At 40.5% G+C, this 25,987-nt stretch overlaps 1 protein-coding gene across 5 annotated transcripts in view; it reads left to right on the top strand.

Annotated features, from left to right (window-relative positions):
- LOC137607850 (triple functional domain protein) overlaps window positions 1-25,987 on the top strand; it is a 63,321-nt gene that overhangs the window by 7,221 nt on the left and 30,113 nt on the right. For all 5 annotated transcript variants that reach the window (XM_068333877.1, XM_068333876.1, XM_068333875.1 and 2 more), the window contains exons 2-7: window positions 7,728-7,778; window positions 16,621-16,695; window positions 18,394-18,508; window positions 19,987-20,179; window positions 22,146-22,250; window positions 24,680-24,876. In XM_068333877.1, the coding sequence (XP_068189978.1) occupies window positions 7,728-7,778; window positions 16,621-16,695; window positions 18,394-18,508; window positions 19,987-20,179; window positions 22,146-22,250; window positions 24,680-24,876 (736 nt within the window). The remainder of the gene's footprint in view (window positions 1-7,727; window positions 7,779-16,620; window positions 16,696-18,393; window positions 18,509-19,986; window positions 20,180-22,145; window positions 22,251-24,679; window positions 24,877-25,987) is intronic.

Genomic DNA, 25,987 nt, shown 5'->3' with positions numbered 1-25,987 from the left:
AAGCACAATAAAGTAACAAAAATGAGCAGCAGTAGCATTGGGAAACCCTTTGTGGCACAGACTGTCATGTATCTTGAAGAGCAAGATACTGTCATATTCCAATTTTTGCAGAAAAATGTTGAAAATAACTACACATTTTGACCTGGGTAATTAGGAAATCATTAAAATTGTCCCCTTTTTTCATGTTTATTTCTGTAAATACAATCTTTCCTGTCACTGCTGCAGACATTTTGGTGGACTAGAGCGAGCAGAGCATGTTATTGTCGATAGTCGCACATTCATTGCATTGCATTGGTCAGTCTTTTCCCTTGTACCTCAACTAACACAATGTTATACACGGCCCTCTTATACAGTCACAAGATGTGCAGTGTCAAGTATGTTCAAACTCAAACTGAGCAAAATGAACGAATTATTATTGCTCAAGAATTCAATTTTGAATCATCCCTCCATCCATCTAGTTGGATGGATGGATGGACTACTTATCTGGAGCCACATCAGGGAGGCAACAATCTCAGGCAAGAAACATAGTCTCTCCTAGAACACGTCTTTCCAGCGTGTCGTAGGTCTTCCCTGGGGCCTCCTCCTGGTAGGACATGCCCAGAAAACCTCCCCAGGGAGGCGTCCAGGAAGTGTCTGAAACAGATGCCTGTGTTATGCATTGTTTTTATAGAAATATTGATAACAGCAGGTCAGAAATGTGAAATTATGTATTGCTCAGAGGAATTATATGTTCATTTTACTTTCTGGAAAAACAAATGAAATAAAAAAAATAAAAAATTGAGTTAAGCCAAAGGGAAGCTGTTGCAGTCAATGTGTTTTTCAAGACCAGTTTTGATCTGTGTATTGTACTATAAACAACCCTAGGTTCAAGTGGTTGTTACCAGTCAGACAGAAAATAAATTAAGCAAGCTAGGTCTTACTAACTAATGAGCACATCTACAAACAAAGATTACGTAACAATCATCTTGCAGCATGAAAATTAAGATAAATTCTACCAGCAGTATGTCCAGTTATTGCAACTAATTAAATTAGTGTAGCATGTTTAAGATTTTTATGACTTCCATGGTAACAGAGTGAAATAATGCAATGACCTCACAGACAGCACCGACTCTAGAGCTGGTTGGAAAGCCCAGCCCACAAATGCCTGGCCATACTCAACTGTAATTTTTCAATCAGAGCACATTGAGCACAAAGCCATTGAAAACCATGAAGTGAAAATGAATGTCACTGGAGTTGTTTGTAGCCAAAAGCATGTATGATGTCATCGTGAACTCGAAGGTTATCCTTGGTAATCCAAACCCAAACCAGAACAAAAACCACCAGATTGCATTTCAGAGGGAGTGACGTTTACTTACTTGGTAGTTAGGATGCCCACAAACAAGACTGGTCTCCCCTTTTGGATGGGCCTTACATGGCGATGCGAAGAGAGGCCTGTAAAATGTGATCAGTGAGGTATTCGGGGATTGATTTAAAGAGTGATGAGTAATGTGGTCAGGCATGTCTGATTGTGCAGTGGAGTCATTATAAAATCTATTGTAATATCGTCTTGAATTTACAGGGAAATGGCAAAGTGCTACTTGAATGAATATAGTATTAATGTGTTGATCACATAGAGAGCAGATCCTCACAGAAAGAAGAAAACAGTGTGCCCACGTTATTTGCAGTTAATGCATTCCAGGAACCACACGCGATTAATGAATTCCGTGATAGAGTGACAAACTATTTCTTATTATTTACTGTAATTGAAATGTTTATGACCCTCCCCATACTGATATTACACCACCTTCTATCTGCATTACCTTTTCCCACACTCTTATCGACTTATTTAAATCACTTTTGTGTCTCACATAAGTCCGTGACTCACAAAACCGAGCTCACTTTCGGATGCCGTCAGCCAATAGAATGCGTTTAGGGTACCACATGACTGCTTACCAAAAATCCATGCGCAAGGGCGCTCTGTAATCCTTTATTCATCCCTTTTCTTAGAACAAACCCAATTTCACACGCAAATGCCTAAATACACACACATACAAGAGCTTATACACATGCAATGAAGAGAGTAATGGAGTGGTTAAGTAAAGCCAAGTGAAGTGGTTAAGTGGCAGAGCCCTGGTAGCAGTGATTGGAGGTTCGTTGCCCAAAGGCACCTCAGTAGTGCTATACAGTATATATCTATAATATATACCGTATACTGTATGTGTGTGTGTGTGTGTATATATATATATATATATGTGTGTGTATATATATATATATATATATATATATATATATATATATATATATATATATATATATATATATATATATATACACACACACACACACACACACACACACGGTATATATTATGTGAGAGCAGCTATACTTCAGCAACACTCATCCCTGGCTGTGTGTGTGATGGTGTGATGCTGTCAGCTAACACCATTAAGCATGTTAGAGGTGAGAGTTCATTGGATTACTCATACTGACCTAATATAATCTGGTGTTATTCTCTGGGATTACTGTGTGAGTGTGTTTTCATATAGAGATGGGAGTCATGTCGGTGGATTTTGATATAATATTTAATATTCTGTTTGAAGCAGTGATGTCATTTCGAAAGGTAGTTGACAATGACGAGGAGTGCTTTGTGCAAAACAGCTACATGATACATCCTGCCCTCATGTCCAAAAACTAGGCAGGGCTTGCAGTCTGTCACCATCGTAACAGCATCTACTATGGCTGTGTCCTACTACATCTTTACCAACAGGCCTGCTGTATGTAAACCAGGCTTGAAACAGGTTCCTGCCCAGACACAGACAAGATAAGGCCAAAAGCTGATAACCATGACTGTGTTGTTCATACAGGCCACTTTGTTATTTGGATCCTTCCCTTTAGTTGGAAGCATAAAAAACAGTTTTACATGTAGTACCTCTTAAAATTGAGGTGGCCACGATATAGAATATTTGGAAAGCAGGGCAAGCAAGCTAATTTCTAAGTAGGTAATGAAAAGTAAAACATGGGCTGTTGAGTTAGCTTTGGCTAGCTCTGTACTGATCTGTTGGATTAGAGTTTTTAAGAGTTATTAAGTTGAAATAATGCCAGGAAATTGAAGCATTAGCTTTTTTGTTAGATGTGTAAATTAAACCGTTTTTGGCTTGTTTAAATTCTCTCCTAGGAACACAACCAAAACAAGTCCACTCCGTGTGTTTATAAAAAGGATGTTGTTCTACTTTTCCCTCTCAACTACCGTGTTCTAGTTTGCTAATTTGTCAGATGTGATAGCTAATTGGTGTGAGCTCAGGGAAATATTGCAACCTTGCTACTGTTTTAAAACAAGCTGGAAAGAGGGAGGGGAAAGCGTTAAGGTCGCAAAGAAAAAATGGAGTGAAGATGGTGAAAGTGGACGGTATAGGAGGTAAGGTGTAGGGGCCATATGCACACTGTACAGGTTCCAAGTAGCAATGAAACCCTGTGAAGACAGTCTTTTGAACAGCAAACCTTGGACTGAATTGGTGATTTTACGGACCTGTTACAGTGAAGACAGGAAGTGTAGTCAGAATAGGAGGAAAAGAGAGGAGAGGAGCTGTGAAATTTAAAGACTGAAACAGAGTCAACTAGACCTTAGAGAGAAGAGAAATTTATGCAAGTGCCAAGCTGTGTTAACAGAATTTTCGACTGGTTAATGGAAGATGTGGGTAAAGGAATGTATTTGGCCTTCAATTGATTAGCAATACGGATGATTTGCCAGAATTTTCTCTGCTCCTATTTACAGAGCAGAAAAAGACGAAGTGAACAGAACTAGGACAAGTCCTGAAAGACCATTGTGCTCTTTTTTTCCTTTTGGTATCCAGTGCATTCAAAACTGCTATGTCATTGTCATTCCCCACCCGTCCCCATCTTACTGGCCTTTTCTTGCCTCGTCTTCCTCTGGTGACTTTTCATCCTGTTTCTCTCCTGATAAGGGTTTGCAACAGAGAGAAATTGATCCACTGTAAAAATCAAAGTTAGTGGGTTTCATTTTGAACAAACGCTGTGGGTCACGAAGGTCCCCAGTGGTCCCAAGCAGTACAGTTCAGAGTGGAGCAGTTTGGTTTTATCTTGGCTGTGGAAACTAATGGACACGTTTTTGTACCTGGGATCCCAGGTGACTGCAGATAGCAGCACTAGTGGACAGAAAAGTGTGTCTGGAACATTAGGAGTGGAGAGCACTGACAACGCATTTATGGGTTTTAGATTCTATCTTCTATCATAGATTTTGACTAAATTAATTATTTATGATTGATGTACAGTATGATGACACTCATGCTTTGATATTACAATTACCATCCTTAATGATGCCATTTAGCTTACCTTTTTGCTGTTCAAATACAGAGTTCTCAGGAAGGTGGTGTCAGTCAGCTATTGGACTTTCTTTTTGATAAAAGTTTGAATCCCTCCAGTGCACTTAAACATAATCCCTCTCAAGACCAGTTTTGAATCTACTTCCTTCTGACTGCATGGTTTCACCATGGCTTTGAGTTTGTACTTGTCTCCACGTAGGAGAGTAGGTATGAGGGTGTTATTGTTACGTTTTGCATTGTGAGGTTCTGGGTGTTGCTAACTACATTAGCTAGCGATTGAATCACTGTCCAATTTGAACAGGAGTTCGTGTCTCCAACTCAGCCAAATACATGAGCCATTGTGCTGCTGTTATCTATGAGTCAGCCAATGTCGGTTGTGTGTGTCTCTTTTATAGAACTTCAATGTTTTTGGCTGACCATTTTTTGCCAAACACTTTTTGTAGCATGTCTTGCAACTGCTGCAACTCAGGGGAGTACTGTGCAGACTCTGACAGATCAGTATCTTTTTTTTTATGCTTTATGCAGCAATAACCCCATGGTATTAAGAAATACAACACTTGAACTACACATTCTCAAGGGGACGTTACATTAACCTTTAAATATCAAGTATATTTTTCACCATCCAAGATCGAAAGATCTACTAAAAGTAGACTCTCAGTAACTTGTGTGAGCTCTTGGTTATCTCTGGGGAGCGCAGTCCATAAACCCCACAGCAATGATAATTGGAGTCCATCTCTTTAATTATTATGTAATGCATGTTAACTGTAGTCCTTGACTTTAAATCTTCTCTCAATGGTGCAAAACTCACCAAGGAAGCTTTGACAATAGGGTATTGCTCAATGTTTTGCACGTCGCACACTCCATTCTGGTTGGTCTGAGACAGACAAAAGGTATTTCTAAATGAAAAGGGGTCTTTCCTCTTTGTGTATGAGTCAAACGATGAGTGTGGCTGCCGAGAAGGAAAAGGCAGGGGCCCAGAGAAAGGGTGGTCCTGTGGTAATATGGGCTCAGTGTGTAGTGGATACAGTATTGCTTGTGTTTTGAGAGAGCTGAGCTCCAGGTGAGTTGACTGTTCCTTAGTGTTTGTCTCCAAGAAAGTCAAGGCTTTACAGGATGGGGGCTGTTGCATTTTTTGTTTTTCAGTTGTTATTTCCTCTAACAGCCATTATGTATGAGTGCGTGCGTGTGTGTTGTGTGTGCGATTGTGTGTGTGTGTGTTTATTAATTAGGTCCTATTATTCACACTTACAAAATCCGCTTACTTGATTTTTCCTCCGTGGATGCTTGAATTGTGGCTCAGCGACATCTTTTGTTTAAATTGCGATAAGATGTTGGCAGCCACCGCTGTAGTCTGGTATTACAGTGTTGCACACTGTGGCTTGAGCGGACATCTCAGGAATTGCAAATATGACAAGTATGTGGGTGTTTGTTTGGTTCGTCTTTGCCCTCCATGTTTTTCCCTTATTCTCTTTTTCATCCCATTCATTCTTTGTTAAGTACCCCCAGGTACACGGCTTTAGTGAAAACTCTCGTTAAGATGTTTTTGCTTCTCTTCTCATACCGGCCCAAGCTGCGGCGTGTGTCGTTTTATGTCTTCATTGATTTAAAGTGCCACCAGCAAACATTGCTTCATAGCTGTCTGGTATGATAGTTTAGTCTAGCCATCACAAGAGAATCTGTAGTCTTGTAGAAAGTATTGTATCGTAAACACAGACCGAGCTGTGAAACAAGCAGCAGAGCAATTCAATGGGATATTGCTTCTGACAGGATAATGTTTTTGTCTTGCCTTTAAAGGGAATACGGTTTCTGCTTTTAAAGAAGTTAAAGCAGTGGTAGAAAAACTGGTGTCCATAACCCATGAGTCCAATCTGACCCATCCAAATTTTCCTCCCTCTTTAAAACACTCGCGTAAACACACACACACACACACACACACACACACACACACACACACACACACACACACACACACACACACACACACACACACACACACACACACACACACACACACACACACACACACACACACACACACACACACACACACACACACAGTCACAAACAATGTGTGCTTCTAAATTTACTTTAAGAGGTTCAGCCTGTCCTAAAAGTGATAATCAATTAGCTTGGCTTCTCTTGAAAATGTACTAAATGTCCCTTTCTACAAAATGACAATGTTCTCATACACCATTCCATCCATTGACCATGATCACATGGTCCTGACTAAAGGAGGTGCTGATGGTGTTGTTAGAACCAGAGAGCTTGTATGTCAAAAACGTCACATGGCTTAGAGACAGAAGGTGGTGCTTTTATTTGCCTTCTGATATTTGAAAGTGAGTGTGTTGACACTGATGGTACAAATCAACAAACCAGAGGAGAAAGTGAAAACTTTATAACAGTTTTGAGATATTTTGTTCACTTCGAAAGATTATAGTCGTTCATAATTACTGACCCCTGAACGTTTAACATGGTTTCTTTCATACTGAAGGACTTTAAACAAGACAAGTTTTTCCTAGTTGTGTGTAATGAATCTGCATCCCACTGTTGTATACAAGTCTTATAGATTATCAGAATGGTACAATAATTAAAAATACTAACTTAAAGTATGCGGCATGCACCTCAGAAAATGCAGTCTTTTTTGTAAACATTGTTTTTACTATATGTTTGTACTAACACACAGAGAATAGCTGATAAATCATGTGATATAGATAGCTTTTTTATGTTCCATATTCTATAATTGCATTCTGTATTCAATACAACAGCCCATTTCTGTCGGCCTTCATGCAGTCATCTGTAACATCAAAGAGGAAGGCGTAGGCCTGAGTGAAAACATGTGTCACTGCCAGTGGCATGTCCAGCTTGTTGACATGTCTATAGCACATGGAAAAGACTGGATCTTCCTCCCCATCTGCAGAAGCAGCCCCTCTCTCACAGTCACAGGCTATAGGCTGGATCAATAGGCCGATTGTTGTAGTAAATGAGGGATCAGTGGGACTTGGTCATGAGATATAGAGTGATGAGAAGATGATTCATATGTGCGCTGGTCCAGTCTCAACACAGCATGATGTTTAAGATGCATATGAAATCATCAAATTGATGACACCTTCTTATAATAAGTACAGTCACACAGATCATTCCACATTGCGCCACATAATTGCCACATTGTCTATAAATTGTAAAGCGTTAAAATAAATCCTATTTCATACTTGTTGAAACATTGCGTATTATCCTATTTATTCTCCTCTCCACTCCACACATTTTGACAGAACAAGTGGAATCAGTTTTCTTTTTTATTGGTAATATGTTTCTTTGTGTGTGTGTGTGTGTGTGTGTGTGTTTGTGTGTGTGTGTGTGTGTGTGTGTGTGTGTGTGTGTGTGTGTGTGTGTGTGTGTGTGTGCCAACAGATGGATCCCTCCCTAAAGAGCAGAAAGGAGATGTATCGAGTCAGCTAGCAGGTAAAACACACCCAAACATACTACACACACACACACACACACACACACACACACACACACACACACACACACACACACACACACACACACACACACACACACACACACACACACACACACACACACACACACACACACACACTGATTCAAAATCTTGTAGCTATTTTTCATCTGTTTCTGTTTTTTGTTGGTGTGTTGAGACTTGGTGGAAGAAAATGTTGTTTTTTTATTATAGTGGAAATAACATGGTTCCACATTCCATTCCAAATGCCCATTATAATTTGGTTTTAGGACTGACATTTTCCCTTGCTTCTGCTGTTCTCTCCATTATGATGCTGTCATGCAGTTTGCTGTTTCCTCACTGTAAAATGTTTTTTTCTCTTCAGTCACACTTGATCTTAACGTTTTCATGCCTCTGCACTAAAGATAGCCAGGGATGTTCAAGTTGCCTGTCTTGATCATCCCGCTCTTAATTTCTTACATTTTAAAAGAATTATTACAAAGCTTTACATTCAAGTCTAATGGAATGAGACAAAGTGACGACTCTTCACTCATCATTAGCAATGTAGCTCAATGTGTAGCTCCTCTGTGCAGTCATATTTCAAATTTGCACGTTGCTTTGGTGTTCCAACATTTGTGCTGTTGTCGACCCAAAATACATTAGTTTTGCTGTTTTGTTTTTTTTAAAAACAAAAGCATAATTTTATTTTGATAATACTTCAGATACTGTCAGATTAAATATGCATGTCCTTGCCTGGTGTCACTTCCTGGTTTGGGAAGGGATTAGTTCTGTCCATCTGCTGACTTGGCCTCCGTCGCCACTGGTCTGACTGGGTGGTTGAGGAGGGAGTTCATCAAGGGAGGCTGGGACTGCAGTTATGTAATAACGCTAATGCCTTTGGACCTTGACAGATGTGCTTAAGAGTACTTTTCGAGGTGGTATTTGAATGAGCCTTTGAATTTCCTTCACTGTCACTCTTGCGCTCTCTCGCTCTCTGTCCACCTGGTAGTTTAGGCCAAATATGCAAATCCTATATTTTAATTGAAATCTTGTAAATCCTCAGTCATCGCTTGTGTCTAGTAAGAACATGTTCCATATCGCAGTCACCTGCAGATGGCACTTTTGTGCAGACTGGACTAGCTGAAGCAGAGGAAGGCTGGCAGCAGGAGTGAACAGCTGAAATCAAGCTGACAGTGTCCAGCTGTTCACTGCATGTTGCATTGAATCTCAGCTGGTGACAGGAGGCAAGTGTGGAAGTATTTACAACACTGAGAAATATTTAAAATTAAATAATAATGGAAAAGCTTAAGAGTCACCAGCATTGCTTTTCCTCGGTTTTGTCACAGTTGGTCAGAATGAGATCATGTGACATTAAAAGACCTGAACTAATGGGGTCTTGGCAGCAGTAACAAGACATCTTTTTTCTCTCACTCTCCCTTTCTTTTTCCTTCTTCCTGTATTTCGCTTGCCTTTCGTCGTCCTCCCGCTCTACTCCTCTCCTGCTGTGTTTGGGTCGCTGAGGTAACCCTGGCCTGTTGGTTCCTCAGTTAGCCTACCCTGCTATTAGAGGTCTGGACAGATTGCGAGAGCAGAGGTAAAGGAAAGATGGTGTGCTCTATGTCGTGCTCTCCAAGGCCAAAAACTCTGATTTTGAGGGGGAAAAGAGGAAAATGGGGCAGAACATGGAGCGTCTGAGGGGACCAGACTGGAAAAAAAAGAAGACTGCTTAATCACTTACTCTGTCTGTGTGGTGTATTGAGGAAATGATACCCATTTGTATTGACAGGTTCTAATTTTCAACATAGAGTAAATAAGCACTGTCTTTTCAAAAATGTCTGAGATTTTTCTTTGCTCGGACTCTCTTGGATCAGACCAGAGGTTTGGCTAGAAAATGCATTCCAGTGGTGTCAAGGAGGATGTTACGGCTTTAGGGTTTAGGGTTATCATGCTCTAAAAAAAACAATGGGGTGGACCCCACTTCTGTTTAAAAAAAAAAACAAGGAAGTTCGTTGCTTTTGGTTGTTTTTGTGCTTTCACTGGTGTTGCAGGTGTCACCGATGACAAGAGTAAGTACGTTGTTAGAGTTGCATAGCAGATCGGCTCCTTTTGTTTCATGGCTGTCAAGCAGAGCAAAGTCCTTCTAAGGAGCAGCCAATCAGAATGACTTTACATTATTTTGTGAGGTCGAAGAGCTTAGGATGGTGTTGATAAAATCCGAAGTTGGGAGGAAGCTGGAAAGCCCACTGGGAGCCCACGCAGACACGGAAAGAACAGGAAACTCCACACAGAAAGCTCTGAAGGATTTTAAAATAACGGAACTCATTAGTGTAGTTCACTAGCAATGGACTTTTATTTTCATTTACAGTATTTTCCGCACTGTAAGGCGCACCTAAAGCCTATAATTTTCTCAAAAACCGACAGTGCGCCTTATAATCCAGTGCATCTAATATATGAACATTTTTTTGAAATAGGCCGTTCATTGAAGGTGTGCCATATAAATCTGGTGCATCTTATAATCCAGTGCGCCTTATACAAAAAAAAAAAAGTTTTAAAATTGGTCATTCATTGAATGTGCGCCTTATAGTCCAGTGCGCCTTATAATGCGGAAACTAGTGTACAGGGATGATCATTTAGTGCTGTGTGGATTTTGTCTTTTGCCTGGGTGTTTTAGTACATTCATTCATTCAGTGTATGAGTCTGAGCCATGGTTTCAACTAGAGGTAGAAAAAGCTGATCAAATTAGCCAACACAGCTGTCATCCTCAAAATCAAAAACCCATTATTTGAAAAAATTAAGAGCTGAAATTTGAAAATGTTAGTGGAACAGAGGATGGGGGTTAGGGTTAGAATTTACTCAGTATAAACATGTGTGGGTTATTGTGACAGCGGATGTATTTAATTTCAACCACATAGTGTGGTGTTTTCATTTGTGGAGTTGTCACTGTAGTTGCCACTGTGTCTGACACATTCACAAGAGAAATGGGATCATGGGAATAATTCAGTTTTCATGCATACTTGAGTGCAGTGAATACAAGTACGAATGTCGGCTTATTATGGTTTATAGTACAGTAATGATACTCTCTGCTTTTCTTTTCTTTTTTCCGTCTAACCTGCCTCTTCAGGACATCTGGATGTAGGTCAGTCACCCAGGTCATAAGCACCCTATTCTTGTGGGCTCCCTCAGTTTTGAGGGATTCCTGGCATTCCCACACATCCCTCACAATGGAATTCCTGGCACGCCGTTAATGTGGAAATGCCGCAGCAATGTGGGGATGTACACACATGCGCATGGTTCTTGTTTCTCCTGACCCGTAGCAGCTGGTTTAGAGAAGACTTGTCCAAGTCAGTTGCCAGTGAGCCATTATGAGATTATGCCTGTGTGTAACTGCTCTTTAATCAGATATGGATGATGCTCTGAGGGTGTGTGCTCTTCTTGTGTTATGCAGGCAACTTTTCCCCTCCCTCCAGTTAAGAGTCCATACCATCTGTTCCATCTGTTCCTGTCAAAGCAGCTGTTGCATTCCCCGTCTTATTTTCTACGTTTGACTGCAGAAACAAACACTCTGTGACCCCTACACAAGTTTTTTTTTTGTCACAGTCTCTCAGGGCCAGTCCTGTTGTGATGTTGTTGAGTAAACAGCTTTGTTGCATTAGCAGGACTAAAGCACACTTGACCTCTTGGAGACCCCTGTAAGTCTCAAGCCTCTGAGGTGTGTGCCGAGTGTTGACACACATTCACACGACCCACTAACAGTCCTGACCTGGTGTGATCGACCAAGCCTGTGGTGGTAGTTTCCATCCTGCAGCAGATGATCAACATTTCTGGCATTTCCCATTCATCCCTTGCCCTTTTTCATTGAAGGGTGTAGGCATGTCAGTGGTTTCTGTGTTTTACCACCCCCCATTTCACACAGAACCATTAACATAAGAAGTACTGGGGCTGACTGGCCATTAGGAAACACTGATCTGGTTAACAGTGCATTTTGTTGTATGACATGAATACGTTTCTGGAAAGAACTGTTTATCATTTATTGGAGCGGAAACGTTTGGATTTAGATCCTGGAAATGGACAAAAACTACCTGAATTTAGACATCATCAAGAAGGTAATGTCCTCATCAGCTGGAGGTTATTATTATATTGACAAAGAAGAATGTTATGGCAGTACAGTAGGGTTTTTTTTTTTTTGTAGTTTTATACAGTTTGTTTATTCATTTCCTCCTTTGTGATGGTAAATAATTAGGAAGTGTCTTATATACTCATTCACATAGATGGCAAACAGATGTCTCAGTTGTTACCTAGAAGGTGGATGGGGGTGTCTTCTTGACTGACAGACAAATGCTGTCTATAATAAATTTCATTATCTACATTAGAAGTTCATAAGCTTAATAACCATGTTTTATTAATATAAGCTCAGCAAGACAAATAGCATGTAGTCTTAAATAAAGTTTGAGCCAATTTTTTTTTTTACCATCTCCTTTTGTGAACACCACTGTTCCCACACACTGTGCATGTTTGTCATTTCTTCTACTGTTTTCACCTCCTATTTTCTATTTGTTTTCTAGTTTTTGTTTTTTGTTTTATTCTTTTTTATTCGTGTCACGAGCAAAGAGTTACTAAATTTATTTGAGGCACTGTTTCCATCAACATTCAATAGAAAGAGCTGTGATTTCCAGCAACAGTTCAGTCCCAGTAAGTAACCATCAGAAGAGTCCATTGTTCGGGTCAAATTTTCACACACTGTTTTTTTTTAGCCTTTTTACTTTTGAGGATTGTTGAACTTTGTTACACATAGACTGATAGAATTGTGTAAGCTGCTCAGCACAACCATAGTCGGATGAAAATAGCACTTGTGTAGCGTTTGATTCTGCATCCTCGCTTACTTGTAAGGGTTTCCCCGATCAAACCAATCCTCTTCCTGATACTCATCTGCTTCTCAAGGTGCCTGGATGCAGCGCAGGCATATTATAATTACTGATCCTCCTCCACATTAAGGATTACCTCTAGGAACCTGCCTGTCCAAATGATAGGCAGATTAGCGTCTCACCCAGCGCCACACGAGGTGCGTTCTGAGTACTGCCTCCACATAGCACTGAAATGTCTTCATAATGAAATGATAGTTGACCGTTTTTTTCTTGGAAATGTCTGCACCGGCTTTTCCATGTGGCTACATAAAGGACATTAAAATAGGCAGTTTTGGTTGTCTGGATTGGAATATCTCCCCTCAAGAATCCCAGGATTAGACTCAGCTGCTCCGACTGCACCCACTGTTCAGAACAGCGTCACTCTATCATTAGCTGTTGGTCACAGAAGACTGTAAATCCCATCAGCACACAAAGCCAAATCCACAGCAATTTATGGAATTTTTGGTGGAGGAATTATCAAACATGACTTGCTGGGCCACTAATCACAAGTGGCGGTATGCCCAGACAGGCTCGGTCCTCATCCAGCTGACAGGTATGCTGCTACATCTGGTGGGTGGGTGGTGTAGTGGGTGGCATTCACATCTACCTTGAGATCACCCCACTCCTTATTTCAGCTCTTCCTCCTCGTCCTACAGACACCCTGATGACAAGTGAATTATTTTTTTTTTCTTTGACTCTCTCCTCTATCTTACTGCTTTCAGTTAAGCAGAAATACAGTATAAGAAGACTGGGGAAAAAAACTGCAGAACAATCATGTTAAAAAATGAGCCTCTGTTTGACAAACTGACAGATTGGTGATGTCAAATTACCTTTTTTCCTTTCTCCTCCTGTCAGTCTACCTGTCAGTCTTCACCAGGCTCCACCTCTGCCTTCCTCTTCCTCACATTTTTTGGCATTCATTTCTTCACCTAATCCTTTACCATCCATGATTTTTATAGAATGACTTTTTTTTTCTAAGTAGCAGTGCTAAAGCCATTTTTCTAAGTTTGTTTATGCTGAACCAAAGAATAGTGAATCAAGTATCCTCTGATACTTGACTCTAATCTACTCTACTCTGGTGGGCATTTTAAATAACAAAATGGCGCTCCACCATCAAAAGAGGCACAAATGACAAAAAATGACTTCAGTGTTAGTTGCCATATTTTCCGTGTGTCAACATATCTTTTATTCCGGTTGTTAGGAGGGACGGATGGACAGAAGGGTGGGTGAATAGATGGATAATGTTGTAGCTGTAGATGCTCCTGGATTTATGATGTAAGAACAGAGCTTCTATAGTGAACTTTTGGCTTTAAATCAAATAAAACTTTTTGAAATTAGTAATGTGGACACTGGATGGCCATTTTCCAGTGTACTGTAAATAATCACATTTACAATAGTCAATATCTTGCTAATAAAGAGCAGGGGAGAACTTGATCTCTCTGTTCTCTGTGTAACAAGTTCAATCCAGTCCTTGTGTGACCCCTTGGAAAAGAGGCAGGGACCCCATCATTACATTAAACTACCTTATGCATAATCTATAAAGAATTATAAACCACTCCAAGAGAGCAGTGGGAAATGTAGTTGATCACGCAATTTAAAAAAAACAAAACATTTTGTGGCACCCAGAGGGAAGTCGGGAGACAAATGAGAGGAGGAAAGAAGATTAAAAATAGAGACAAGTCCTGGTTCTCATCCATCTCCTCTGGTGGCAGAAAATAATTAGCATCTCATTAGCATACAGCCATAAATACCACCACTTGCTGAGAGCAAAGACTGGAGTACAATACACTACAAGTGCCTGAGAAGTAAGTGTGTGTGTGTGTGTGTGTGTGTGTGTGTGTGTGTGTGTGTGTGTGTGTGTGTGTGTGTGTGTGTGTGTGTGTGTGTGTGTGTGTGTGTGTGTGTGTGTGTGTGTGTGTTTGTGTGCGTGCGTGCGTGCGTGCGTGCACCCATGCAGGTTACATCATGGTGATATCTGATGGCCTGCAGAGAAATCCCTCCTTCCACTTAGTTTGTAGTTGCTGCGTAACGCATGCTAGCAGTTTGTGTTCGTCTTACTGGACCTGAATGCTTTTAAGGATATAAATTCACTGGTATTACTTTGTGACATATTGACACAAGAGAAGCTCATTTGATTTTGTTAAATCATGTTAGAACTATCACTTGTTGTGAAAGTCTCAACCGGGGTGGGGATTAAAAGGAGGGTGAAGTCAGCTGGTTGTCAAATATGGACAGAAGAAGAGAGGTGAGTCACATGACTGGTCTGGGTCATCAGTCACGAGTTCTGTCTGAAGGACCCAATCTGGGCCTGTGTATGTTTGTGTGTGTGTGTGTGTGTGTGTGTGTGTGTGTGTGTGTGTGTGTGTGTGTGTGTGTGTGTGTGTGTGTGTGTGTGTGTGTGTGTGTGTGTGGTTAAGATGTGAGTTTCATCACTTAAGGGAACCATCTGTCTGCTTCAAGCTCTTTGAACAACTTCTCACTCATTGAATAACTCCTGATAGCCATTCGTTTGTTTCTTACAGTCAACATCACACCCTTGACATGCAGCCTGACATTAACGCGTATCAGTTTAAACTTCAAAGTGTTGCTCTGAGGTTTTTACATCAAACATCTTCCACTGCTGTCATTCATTTCACACGCTGCTGTGTATGTAAAATGCACCAGTTTTTGTGCTTTCTTTAAGATTTTTTCCTAAGAAAGAGTCTCAATTAAGAGGGTCACAGTTTAAGTATTCAAGCATTATGAAGGGACAAATGGTTAAGCCACTGCTGCATGATTCATCATTGAATGCCAGCAAGCACTAGTAGACATTTATTTATAGGAAAATGTCATAGATTAGTAGTCTCAGAGAGGGAAAAGAGACCTGGGTAAAGCAGCTCTATTTATATTCATTCTGCTCAGCTGACACTGTCGGCATTCTCTCGTAATGCCATTTAGGAAAACTCTTGACTGCGGTTTGTCGAGAATGTGAAGGGATATAATGAAAGCCGAGATGTCTCACTGGTAATTATAAAACATACAGTTAGTTAATGATGCCTGGGATTATATGGTTGATAAAAATTGTTAAATGGGGTTATTAGTATAACAACCTTAAGCCCTTACTCTGTGGATGGAAATGTCTGTCTGTTTATAGGTTGGATGTTCCACCGGTTTGATGTAGAGTGACATCTCAACATGGATCCCAGAGTGTCATCGGCACGTCGAAGGTTCTAATAGTTTATGAAGAGATAACTAAGACACAGTAAATATGGACACATGTATGAAATGTGATATCTGAACATGTGGACATTAGCATTTAAGATTTGTTTTGTTCCACAAATCGAATGTTCAGTTTGGTAGGAAAATTCACTGGCTTCTTGTATTACACACTATTATGCTTCTATTGTAGTTAATGGGAACTGAAGTTGCCTGTGGCATTTAGTGTTGTTTTACCCTGGTTCACCTCGGTTACAGCACCCGCTACAATAGCTCTTTGTTTCCCTCAGTTTGGCCCCGGTCTCACCGCTACCTTTCTGAAACCACAACCTCCATACGTGTTTGTGTTTGCGTGTGTGTCTTCAGTGAGAACTCTTTTGGACCACCTGCCCCGATGCAAGCAGGATGAAATGCGAGTCAGGGGTGTTTTAAAGCAGTGGATCTCCAGATTAGAGTGATGGCATCTGATATTTTCCTTATAATCTGTCTTTGAAAAAAAAAAAGTAGCTCATTATTCTCAAAAGAAGAGATAGAGAAAAGGAATCAGGGTAGTCCGTCCGTTTAATTTGACATTATTGGTCAGATTCAGACTTTTTGATTGTCATTTTGGTTTACACATTCAAATATGATGGAGTTTGTGGTCGATCCGCATCAGCACATATTGGGTTTTCCTAGTAGCGGGGGGGTATCTGTGTCGTCGGACAGAAACTGAAGTTAATAAGTTGTTTATCTCGCTTCTTTTCAGGTTTCAGAAGAAATGAAGAGATGAGAGCAATGGAAGTGCTTTCCATCCTCAAAGAAAAAGTTGCCTTTTTGTCAGGTAAGATCAATTTTGTGTGTGTGTCTAGTGTAACAAGTCCATCAATGCCAACTCCGACTGTCTGATCATTGTAGAATAGATTAATGAAACATAAATAGAGTCCACAGGTCAGCTCCCATGTAATTACACTGTCTCTCTCTCTAATAAGCTGTGCACCCTGCCTGTCAAAACTCAGACTGAGGCTCAGACACTTAACCCATGACCCCTCTTGACACACACAGACATCCATTGTTTGGTCGTCATCAGAAGGACTGCAGAATAGAGACCTGTGTCTTTGCCCTTTCCAGATTAAGCTCAGTCGTGTCAAGAAGCCTCACAGAGGAAATTGAGATTAGGACTACCCAACAGGAGTGTTTGTCAAATTTGAGCATACAAATAAATGCACAAGTGGAAAACCACTTATATTGTAGAGTTTGGCAGCCTGAAATAGAACAAAGCTTAATATATAGCAGTATTAAGTAGTGTGTGTACGCTTCTCTTTAGTCTCGTCATCTCCGTGTTTATAGTGAAGGTTACAGACAGAAACCCAATGATGGTGACGCACACAAACACATTGAAATTGAAAGAGGGAGAGACAGGGTGCAGTTGCCATGGAGATGACTTACTCACAGCTGCCACATCCCATAGTAGTCACTTGCAATGTAATTGGCTTTGAATTAAAGAATGGTGGGAGGTAGAGGAGGAACTACCGCTGAAAAGAAGGGTAAATGAGCTAAGCCTATTATCTTGAATCTGGCCCCGTAATAAATGGGCCATGTTCGCCCTCACTCATGTCTGCCAGGAGAGCGTTTGATTCTCTCCTCTGAGCTGCCTCCAGGCGCGCAGCAACCTGCCTCAACTCACTAGCTCACTAAACAGCCTGTGTTTACAAGCTCCCATGTGACAGGAGATTCTCTCTGCTTCTGAAACTGGAAGTCATTCATAATAAGTAGGATAATGACGCTATTTATTATTATAAAGATGGTAATGATCATAATAATATCCGCAATAACAGTTTAATCATTCACCTTCATATTCATACTATGTATTGTTAATGGCTAAAAAATGAATACACAATTTGTCAAATGCTTAAGTTAATTCCATTATTATTTGCGTCATTCGTTCTGCACTAACTAGCGTATTTAGCATAGACATTGTTAAGATAAACATTACATCTAGTAGTGTGTCATTATGTTGTCTTGCACTACTGTTTGTAATCTCATATCCAAGCTTTGTCGTCATTTGACATTAACATAGTTTGAAAATTAAAATAGTGTTTTGTATAAATTTGCACATAAATTACACTAGACGTTGCACAAACAAGAAGATGACCCAACACATGCTATAGATTTTCATTTATATTTTTGTGTTTTCAATAGGTAGACCGAATAATTTTTTTTTCCTGGAAAGTCTCTTCTGAAGGCATCTGTGCTATGTTTATTGAGTCATCTTCCCTTCATTATTGAAATGCTGTAGTAGTTTTTAGTCAACCAAACGGGGATCCAGATCAGCTGCGAAGCTCAGTATCTCCAGTCTAACATAACAACCACATGATATTCATCTTGTGTCTGTGATACCTGTTTTACTGATTAAATGACAAAAAAAAAAGCAAATGGCTTTCCGTCATTTGCTGAGTGACTAATATTCATAATCCCAATGCCAGTCACAGCGTTATTGATAGATGTAATCATACATCTACATGTGTATCCTTCATCACAGGTGGAAGAGACAAACGTGGCGGTCCGGTGCTAACATTTCCATCACGCAGCAATCACGACAGGATACGAACGGACGACCTGAGGAGATTGATTGCCTACCTCGCCAGTATCCCCAGGTTACACATTTATAGCATTATTCTATGGTATATGCATGAGTCCGGCCTCTGTGTGAGTGTTGGTATTGTCGTTTATTTTAAGAGAAGGACAGGCAGTTCTTTAAAAACCCTCAGAGCGAGTGGACAAGGCTCAGTAAAGCAACACGTGAGAGAGCCGAGATGAGCATGTGAGGTGTAGGAACGGGGAGGGAAATAACTCAAGACTAGTTAGCGTGCTGCGGCTTCTCTGCTGCCAAAAGACTGCAGCGAGAAGCTGAGATGGAGAGGGGAAAGCCTGAGCAAAGACGAGGATCTGTATCGGACAACAAACGATAGGAGGAGAGGAGGGATGGACTGAGAGAGAGCAGCAGAGAGAGGGGTGGGGATTACACTTTCCAGAGACGGAGAGCGCATGAGTGAGGAGGTGTGTGTGAGTGAGCAAGTGTATGTGTGTGAAAGCAAAACAAAGTGTCGCAGTAGCTGAGACAGTGTAGCAGCAGTAGTTCCTGTGGACGAGTGGCTCCTGGCCTCACAGGTAAAGCGTCTCTTCTCCTCTCTGTTAACTTGTCTGTTTCTTTCATTTGGATCTCTTGTCTTCCTTCCATACCACCATAATCCACCCATCCTCCCTCTGTCTGCTCTAATCCTCTCCATATAAGTCACCATATCATCTTCACACCTATTACATGTGACAAAATTTGCTGTATACACTGTTTTTGACTCCCCTGTGGTCTCTCATCGCCACACTGTCACCACACCATGTTTTGCACATCTTCATGATCCATTCTGTGTGGTTTTTTGTTGACCAGAGGTATTCTATTTTAAGAAAAGAACATCACCACACTGCTGCACATCTGTCCACAGCTATTTGCTGCAAACACAAGCTTTGGACACGGATAGGGCTGTTTTAGACGTCCAGGTTGTGTCAGTGATAAAAGTTATTAATATATGATGCATTAATAGCAGATGAGCTCGTGATTTTGTTCAAGTCGTGAAGACAAGTATCTTTTTTTTTTTTGTCTTTTATGATTCCAGTAGATTTTAGTCAGGTGGGTTGATGTAAATGGCCTGTGTGTTTACGGTTATGCCATAATGATAGATAGCTCCCCAGGAAGACGAGGTTGCTGATGCATTAATGTGCTGATTTGGATTTATGCACACATTTGTGACTCATTCGTCGCAGGTTTCTGTGTGGGTGTGGGAGTGCGTGGGTGGATGTGTGCATGCCGTGCATTTTTGCTGCGTAGGCTTCTCACAGTATAGAAAATGCGTCATCTGACTGTTTTATTTTATTATCTTTTCTCCTCTTTTTTCAACCTTCCTCTTTTCTTCTTATTTTCTCCCCATCCCTCTCTCATCCTTTCCCCTGTCATCTGTTCCCTCTCTCTGGATTGTACTCTCTCCAATCTGTCACCACCCATCCCCTCCCCCCCTCACATCATTCCCCCCTCCTCACGCTTTTAATTCCACCAACTCCCGCTGAACTCTATCCATCGCAGTGAGGAGGTGTGTAAACATGGCTTCACAGTCATCGTCGATATGCGCGGTTCCAAGTGGGACAGCATCAAACCGCTTCTGAAAATCCTGCAGGAGTCTTTTCCGTCCTGCATCCACGTCGCCCTCATCATCAAACCAGACAACTTCTGGCAGAAGCAGAGAACCAACTTTGGCAGCTCTAAGTTCGAGTTTGAGGTAGGATGGTGTAAAATATTTTCAATAACTGATACTTTAAATGTCATTTCTGATGTCTGACTGCTTACATGTCTGCTGCCTTTAAATGCTGCAAACTAGATTTATGACCTAAGTAATAAATAAATGGATCAAAACACAATACATAAATATAAATTAAATATGCCAGAAATAACTTTGTTTGAGTTTGTCAAATATTTAAAATTATAAATTACCATGCAGCGCAGCATTAGATTCTAACTTGGCAAATGATGTAATTGAAGTTTAAAGAGAATAGAATTTATTATGATGATGTGAGTTTAGAATTGTAAATCTACAGGTTAAATGCAGTGATGACATTATATAAAATAGTACTCATGGAATTACATCATCATAGACGATAAGTCTAATGTAGTCTGTTTTCATCAAGCTGAAATGGATTTGGATGGATGATGGCACTGTTAACAGAGAGAAAAATGTGTTGTTTTGAAGTAATGAGGTATAAAAGTTGGAAAACATCAACCACTTCCCCCTAATTTGCTGTCAGCTCAGTTGTGATAATGACCGTGGTAGCCAGCTGAGCTTATTGTCAGCACATTTCATTATTTTCTTCTCCGTCGCTGTGGGTGCGTAGATCCCCAACCAGCTGTCTACGTCATCAGATTCAACAGCGGGTCACGATTGTTTTTGTGAATTTGTCGGGTGTGTTTTAGGTTTTATTTACATATCTGCGAGACGGGGTTTGCTATTATCTTAGGATCTTTTTTACCGCTGACACTGAGTACTGAGAGCACTGCTGCAAGGTTACTGCTTTTGAAGCTGTGTAAATGCCTTCATCTGATTTGAAGTCTGTATTGTAAATTCCCTCTAATGAGGATTAGCCCTCACTAACTCGCCTCCACCCTCCTTTTCATTCTGCCATTAGAGAACCTTCATTAGTATGATAATGATCAGCTTCTCATTCATAATCAATCAGCTGTTGTGTGTTTCTGAACAGTTTGTCCGAGCATCAGACCATGCCTGTGTTCTGAAGGTCCTAATGCTGCACATGCACACACAGGTTCGCTGTGATCTGATGATATTGATCCCTACAGAGTCAGGACAGGCAGATGCCACAGGGCAGATTGCAGTTATCCATGAGCTGACCTACCAGGTCGCACAGGCTTTGTTTGGACTCACTGTATATTTATGCCTGCCTTCATGTATGACTTCCTGCTCTCGTGAGATTTCTGAAGATTGCATTGCAGTTGTGTTACCTGACTGATTCTCCCTCTCACAATTCAGCATAGAACAAATCAATTATCTTGAACAACACAATTTTCCCTGGCAAGAACTACTGTGCGCTGTGTTTCTCCATTGTTTGGCCTACACAAAGCTATCTAGCTATCGTTCAGTCTCCATCCATCTCTGCCCATGTGTGAGGGGGTGTTTGTGCGGAGGTGGCTTGACAGAAACACAGAGGCACTGAAACTAAACAAGGAGTCATTTCCTTGCTGCAGCTCTGAAATTGATATTGTAATGTTCAACAGTTGTTGGGAGAGGATTCGATTTTTGATTCGTCTATTATATGAAGGATAACAAAAAAGGGGATTGAAGAGCTTGCCGTCTAAGGGAGAAAGGACATAATGTGAAGTGTTTTCTTCGGTGGCTTCTTTTTAAAATTTTCTCAGTATGATGAAACTGTGTTGTTCTGCATTATCAAAACTGAGAGAATGAAATGATTTTAAGTGATATCATTGATGTATTAAATTATTCATTTTGAAGCTGAAACCAAAAAATCCTGTCTCTGAAACTGCAGTCATTAAAAAGCTGTGTTGATTTCTGTTCCTTTTGGGAACTACAGTTGGTCAGGTTTTCTAAAAAGAAAGAAGGCAGCATAGAAACAGTAGGATGAGAGATTATGAGCAGTTTTGCCAGGTTGATTGAATTTAACTTACACCTGCCTTCAGTCCCTCTTCCTTGTCAGATTTCTTCTGTCATTACTTCCTAGACCACCATGGTATCCCTAGAGGGTCTAACTAAAGTTGTTGACCCTTCTCAACTGACGGCAGACTTTGATGGAAGCCTGGACTACAACCACGAAGAGTGGATAGAGGTAAGATTAGTTCACTGAAGCCATTCATCACACTCTTTTGCTTAATTAGAACATCTTTATATGAAATCCCTGAATAACTTTCAAATGCAGTACAGGTAGTCCTCAAGATGTCAACATCCGACTTCCAAACGTTTGTAAATACGGACAACCACACACCCCCATCTCAGCCACCGTAGTTCTCACTTCTGCGGCGACCTGTCGCGCAGCGTAACATTTCCACCCCATAGATTAAGATTTCACTTTTCATGTCAAATAACTCACCAAATACAGTGGTACCTCTACTTACGAATGTCTCCACATACAAAATGTTCTATTTAAGAAAGGCCTCAACAGTGAAATATTGCCTCTAGTTACGAAAGAAATTTCGAGTTACGAAAGGTAAAAATACAGTAAGGGCTGCTACTCGCAGCTCCCACAGGTTCCTGAACTCAATATTCTTATTGCTGCTCTGCCATTGGCTATTACCTAGCATCCTGGCATCCCATTGGCTAAGAGGGACCTCTCTGTGTAACTAGATAGATGTCTATGCAGCGTCCTTGTCATTCGGCCCTCGACCCATGACGTGTTCTGATAGTTTTACGTAAATATATTAACTTTTAGAGTATTTACTATGGACCCCAAGAAAGTGACGGAGAAAAGAGGAAAAGAAAAGATGAAGAAATAGAAAAGCATGAAAAAGGGATGTGTTTGGTTGATCTCACCAAAGAATATGGCCATAATGCATCTACAATCGCTATATTATTAAAAGAAAAGGATGCCATAAAACAACGGGAGTTTAAGGCATCGCGTGGGTGGTTGGAGAAGTACAAAAGGAGGACTGGAATTCACTCTGTTGTTCGGCATGGTGAGGCAAGAGCGCATGAACCAAAGAGGGCAAAAAACAATGAGGACAGCAGTTAAAAGATAATTGATCATCATTTTTATTCTTTGCTTAATTTTTTGTTTTTTACGTTATGCATTACTGTCATTTATTGTGTAATAATCTAATTGTAACATGTATTTGTTACATGTTTTGATGCATTTTTATGCTTTATAAAACATTTATGTCTGAATTTTGGGGGGCTTGGAATGGACTAGGGCATTTGCATGGAAAACACGTCTCTACTTACGAAATTTTTTACTTACGAAATTTCTTCCAGAACCAATTAATTTTGTAAGTAGAGGTACCACTGTATAAGACTAAGGCTGCATTCAGACTACAGGCATATCAGGATTTCCTTCCATGTATGATTTTTAGGGATGACTGTTCAGACTGTTTTTAGCGATCTGGCTCTGTTCAGACTGGGTCACATAATCAGCCTTTGACAGGTTGCTGTAGCAACGACTTCGGGACGAAGACATCTTTCAGTGCGCGTAATGTGTGAGGTCATATAATTGCGATGGCGGCAACAACAACAAATATTAAGATTTCTTACCATAGCGTATTAGTGGTATCACTGTCTGGTAGAGGTGGATAAAATCTCACACACACCAGACATTATCAATTTCTTCTTCCATTTTTTTACCGCTGAATAACTCACGACGCTCTTCCTTCTGGCTCCTTGTTCTCGGGTCGTGGATATGACGTCATGGTCTGCCATATCCAATGGGAGTGTTGGAGCTGAAGATGAATCTATCTATATCCGACACGAAATTACCTCCCAAATGTGGTTTCAATCTTTCACGCAAAAATCGGATATGGTGTGGTATGGGACTGTTCAGACTACTAACGAGACATCCGATATCAATCTGGATGGGCTAAAAATTGGACATAGACGACTAGTCTGAACAAGGCCTAAGTGAACCACCATAGATCAAAGGAGGGTCAAAGCTTGTGCTTTGAACCAAGATCGAAGCTAGTGCTTTGACGTAAACAGATCAAAGCTAGTGCTTTGATCTATGGTATGTGAGTAAGACCATAGATCAAAGCTTTGATCTATAGTTTGATCTATGGTCTTACTCACACTGGCCTTCTCCCTCATCACATCCGGGTCCTGAGTTAACTAAAATTGAATTTTTTCTTTGACCTAGTTTTCTCAATATCAAGGTCATCATCTCATTTTCATCCTGTTTGCCGCTCGAGTAATGTGCTTTTTGTTTCATCTTTCTATCTGCAATGATTGCAAAGATATTTGGTGGACTAACGAATGGACGAACGAACACACCAACACTGGCAATTACGATACATCACCCCTTGGAAGCGGGATGTAATTACAGATTTAAATTGAATAAATATCGACTTGCAAACAATTCAGCTCACTGTCAGCCTCTTGGAACCAATTATGTTTGGTTGAGGACTACCTGTACTGTACTCTCCAAGTTAAGTAGATGAGCTTTGTTTACAATAGGATTAGCGGCTGTGTACAGCTGTGGCAACAGTAAACATAATCACGGCCTTTCATTATCATATCTCTCGATTCCCTCACTAAGTTGTTTTACTGTGTTTTCAGGTGCGTGTTGCCTTTGAGGAGTTCTCCGGTCATGCCACCCAGATGTTGGCTCGACTTGAGGAGATGCAAGAAACTGTGTCTAGGAAAGACTTTCCCCAAGATCTGGACGGAGCCAGGCGGATGATAGAAGAACACGCCACACTGAAGAAGAAGGTCATAAAAGCCCCAATAGAGGAACTGGACACAGAGGGACAGCGGTAAGCACACAGACATAAGGGTCAAATTTCCTATGTTTTCCTATGTTCTCACTTCTATCTACAAGCAGCCCTTGTTCATTTGTACTTTTTCATATTTTTTGTTAATCACACAGTCACTGCTTAATCCATTTAGAAACTGTCCACGTGAATTACTTTCAATGTTGTCTTTGTACCGGCTTGAAGGCTTTTCTATTCTTTTATGTTAATGGATAGTGGAGAAGAAGTGAAAGTTTCATTGTCGATTCAATTTGGAAATACAAATGCACTATAAATAATAAAAGGTTTGCAAATTTCAAAAAGTGTAGGGTTAATGGCTGGAATAAAATTAAAAACTTGACAGCACGCTGAGAGCACAAAGTTCCACGAAAGCAGTTACGTGTTCCATTACATAATAAGAGCAATGTTCCCATAATAGTTCAAACCTTTGTGACCATGAAACACACACCTAGAACTTTGATTGATTGATTGATGGATGGATGGATGGATGGATGGATGGATACATACATACATACATACATACATACATACATACATACATACATACATACACACACACACACACACACACACACACACACACACACACACACACACACACACACACACACACACACACACACACACACACACACACACACACACATACATACATACATACATACATACATACATACATTATCCACTGCTCAGGCACTACATGATGAATAAATACTGGGTAGACACCAGGAAAAAAAAGAAACACTGACATCACAGGACATACCACAAGACATAGACTACAGTAACAGACACATGCAGCATTTACAGGACATATACTAAACTATAACATATACTAAACTATAACTAAAATATAAACTGGATCACAAATCAAAAATAAATTGTTTCTTCCATAACATGGGCCCCTCCCTTCCACCTAGTTTCCTGGAAATCCAGCAAGCGGTTTATGTGTAATTGGCAAGAAATGTCCAAAAAGTCCTATCTTTTGTTAAACAGTAAAGAAAAGTTACTGTTTGACCATTTTAGTTGAAGTTTCTTCCCTGCCCAAACCTCCAACAAAGCTCCACGAAATTTGATCAGATATTTTTTATGGAATCCTGCCAGAATACAGCCTAAC

This window comes from Antennarius striatus, chromosome 14 (genome assembly GCF_040054535.1).
Source record: "Antennarius striatus isolate MH-2024 chromosome 14, ASM4005453v1, whole genome shotgun sequence".
Taxonomy (NCBI): domain Eukaryota; kingdom Metazoa; phylum Chordata; class Actinopteri; order Lophiiformes; family Antennariidae; genus Antennarius; species Antennarius striatus.
The sequence above is the reverse complement of the archived record's forward strand: the minus strand, read 5'-3'. Positions and strand labels throughout refer to the sequence as shown.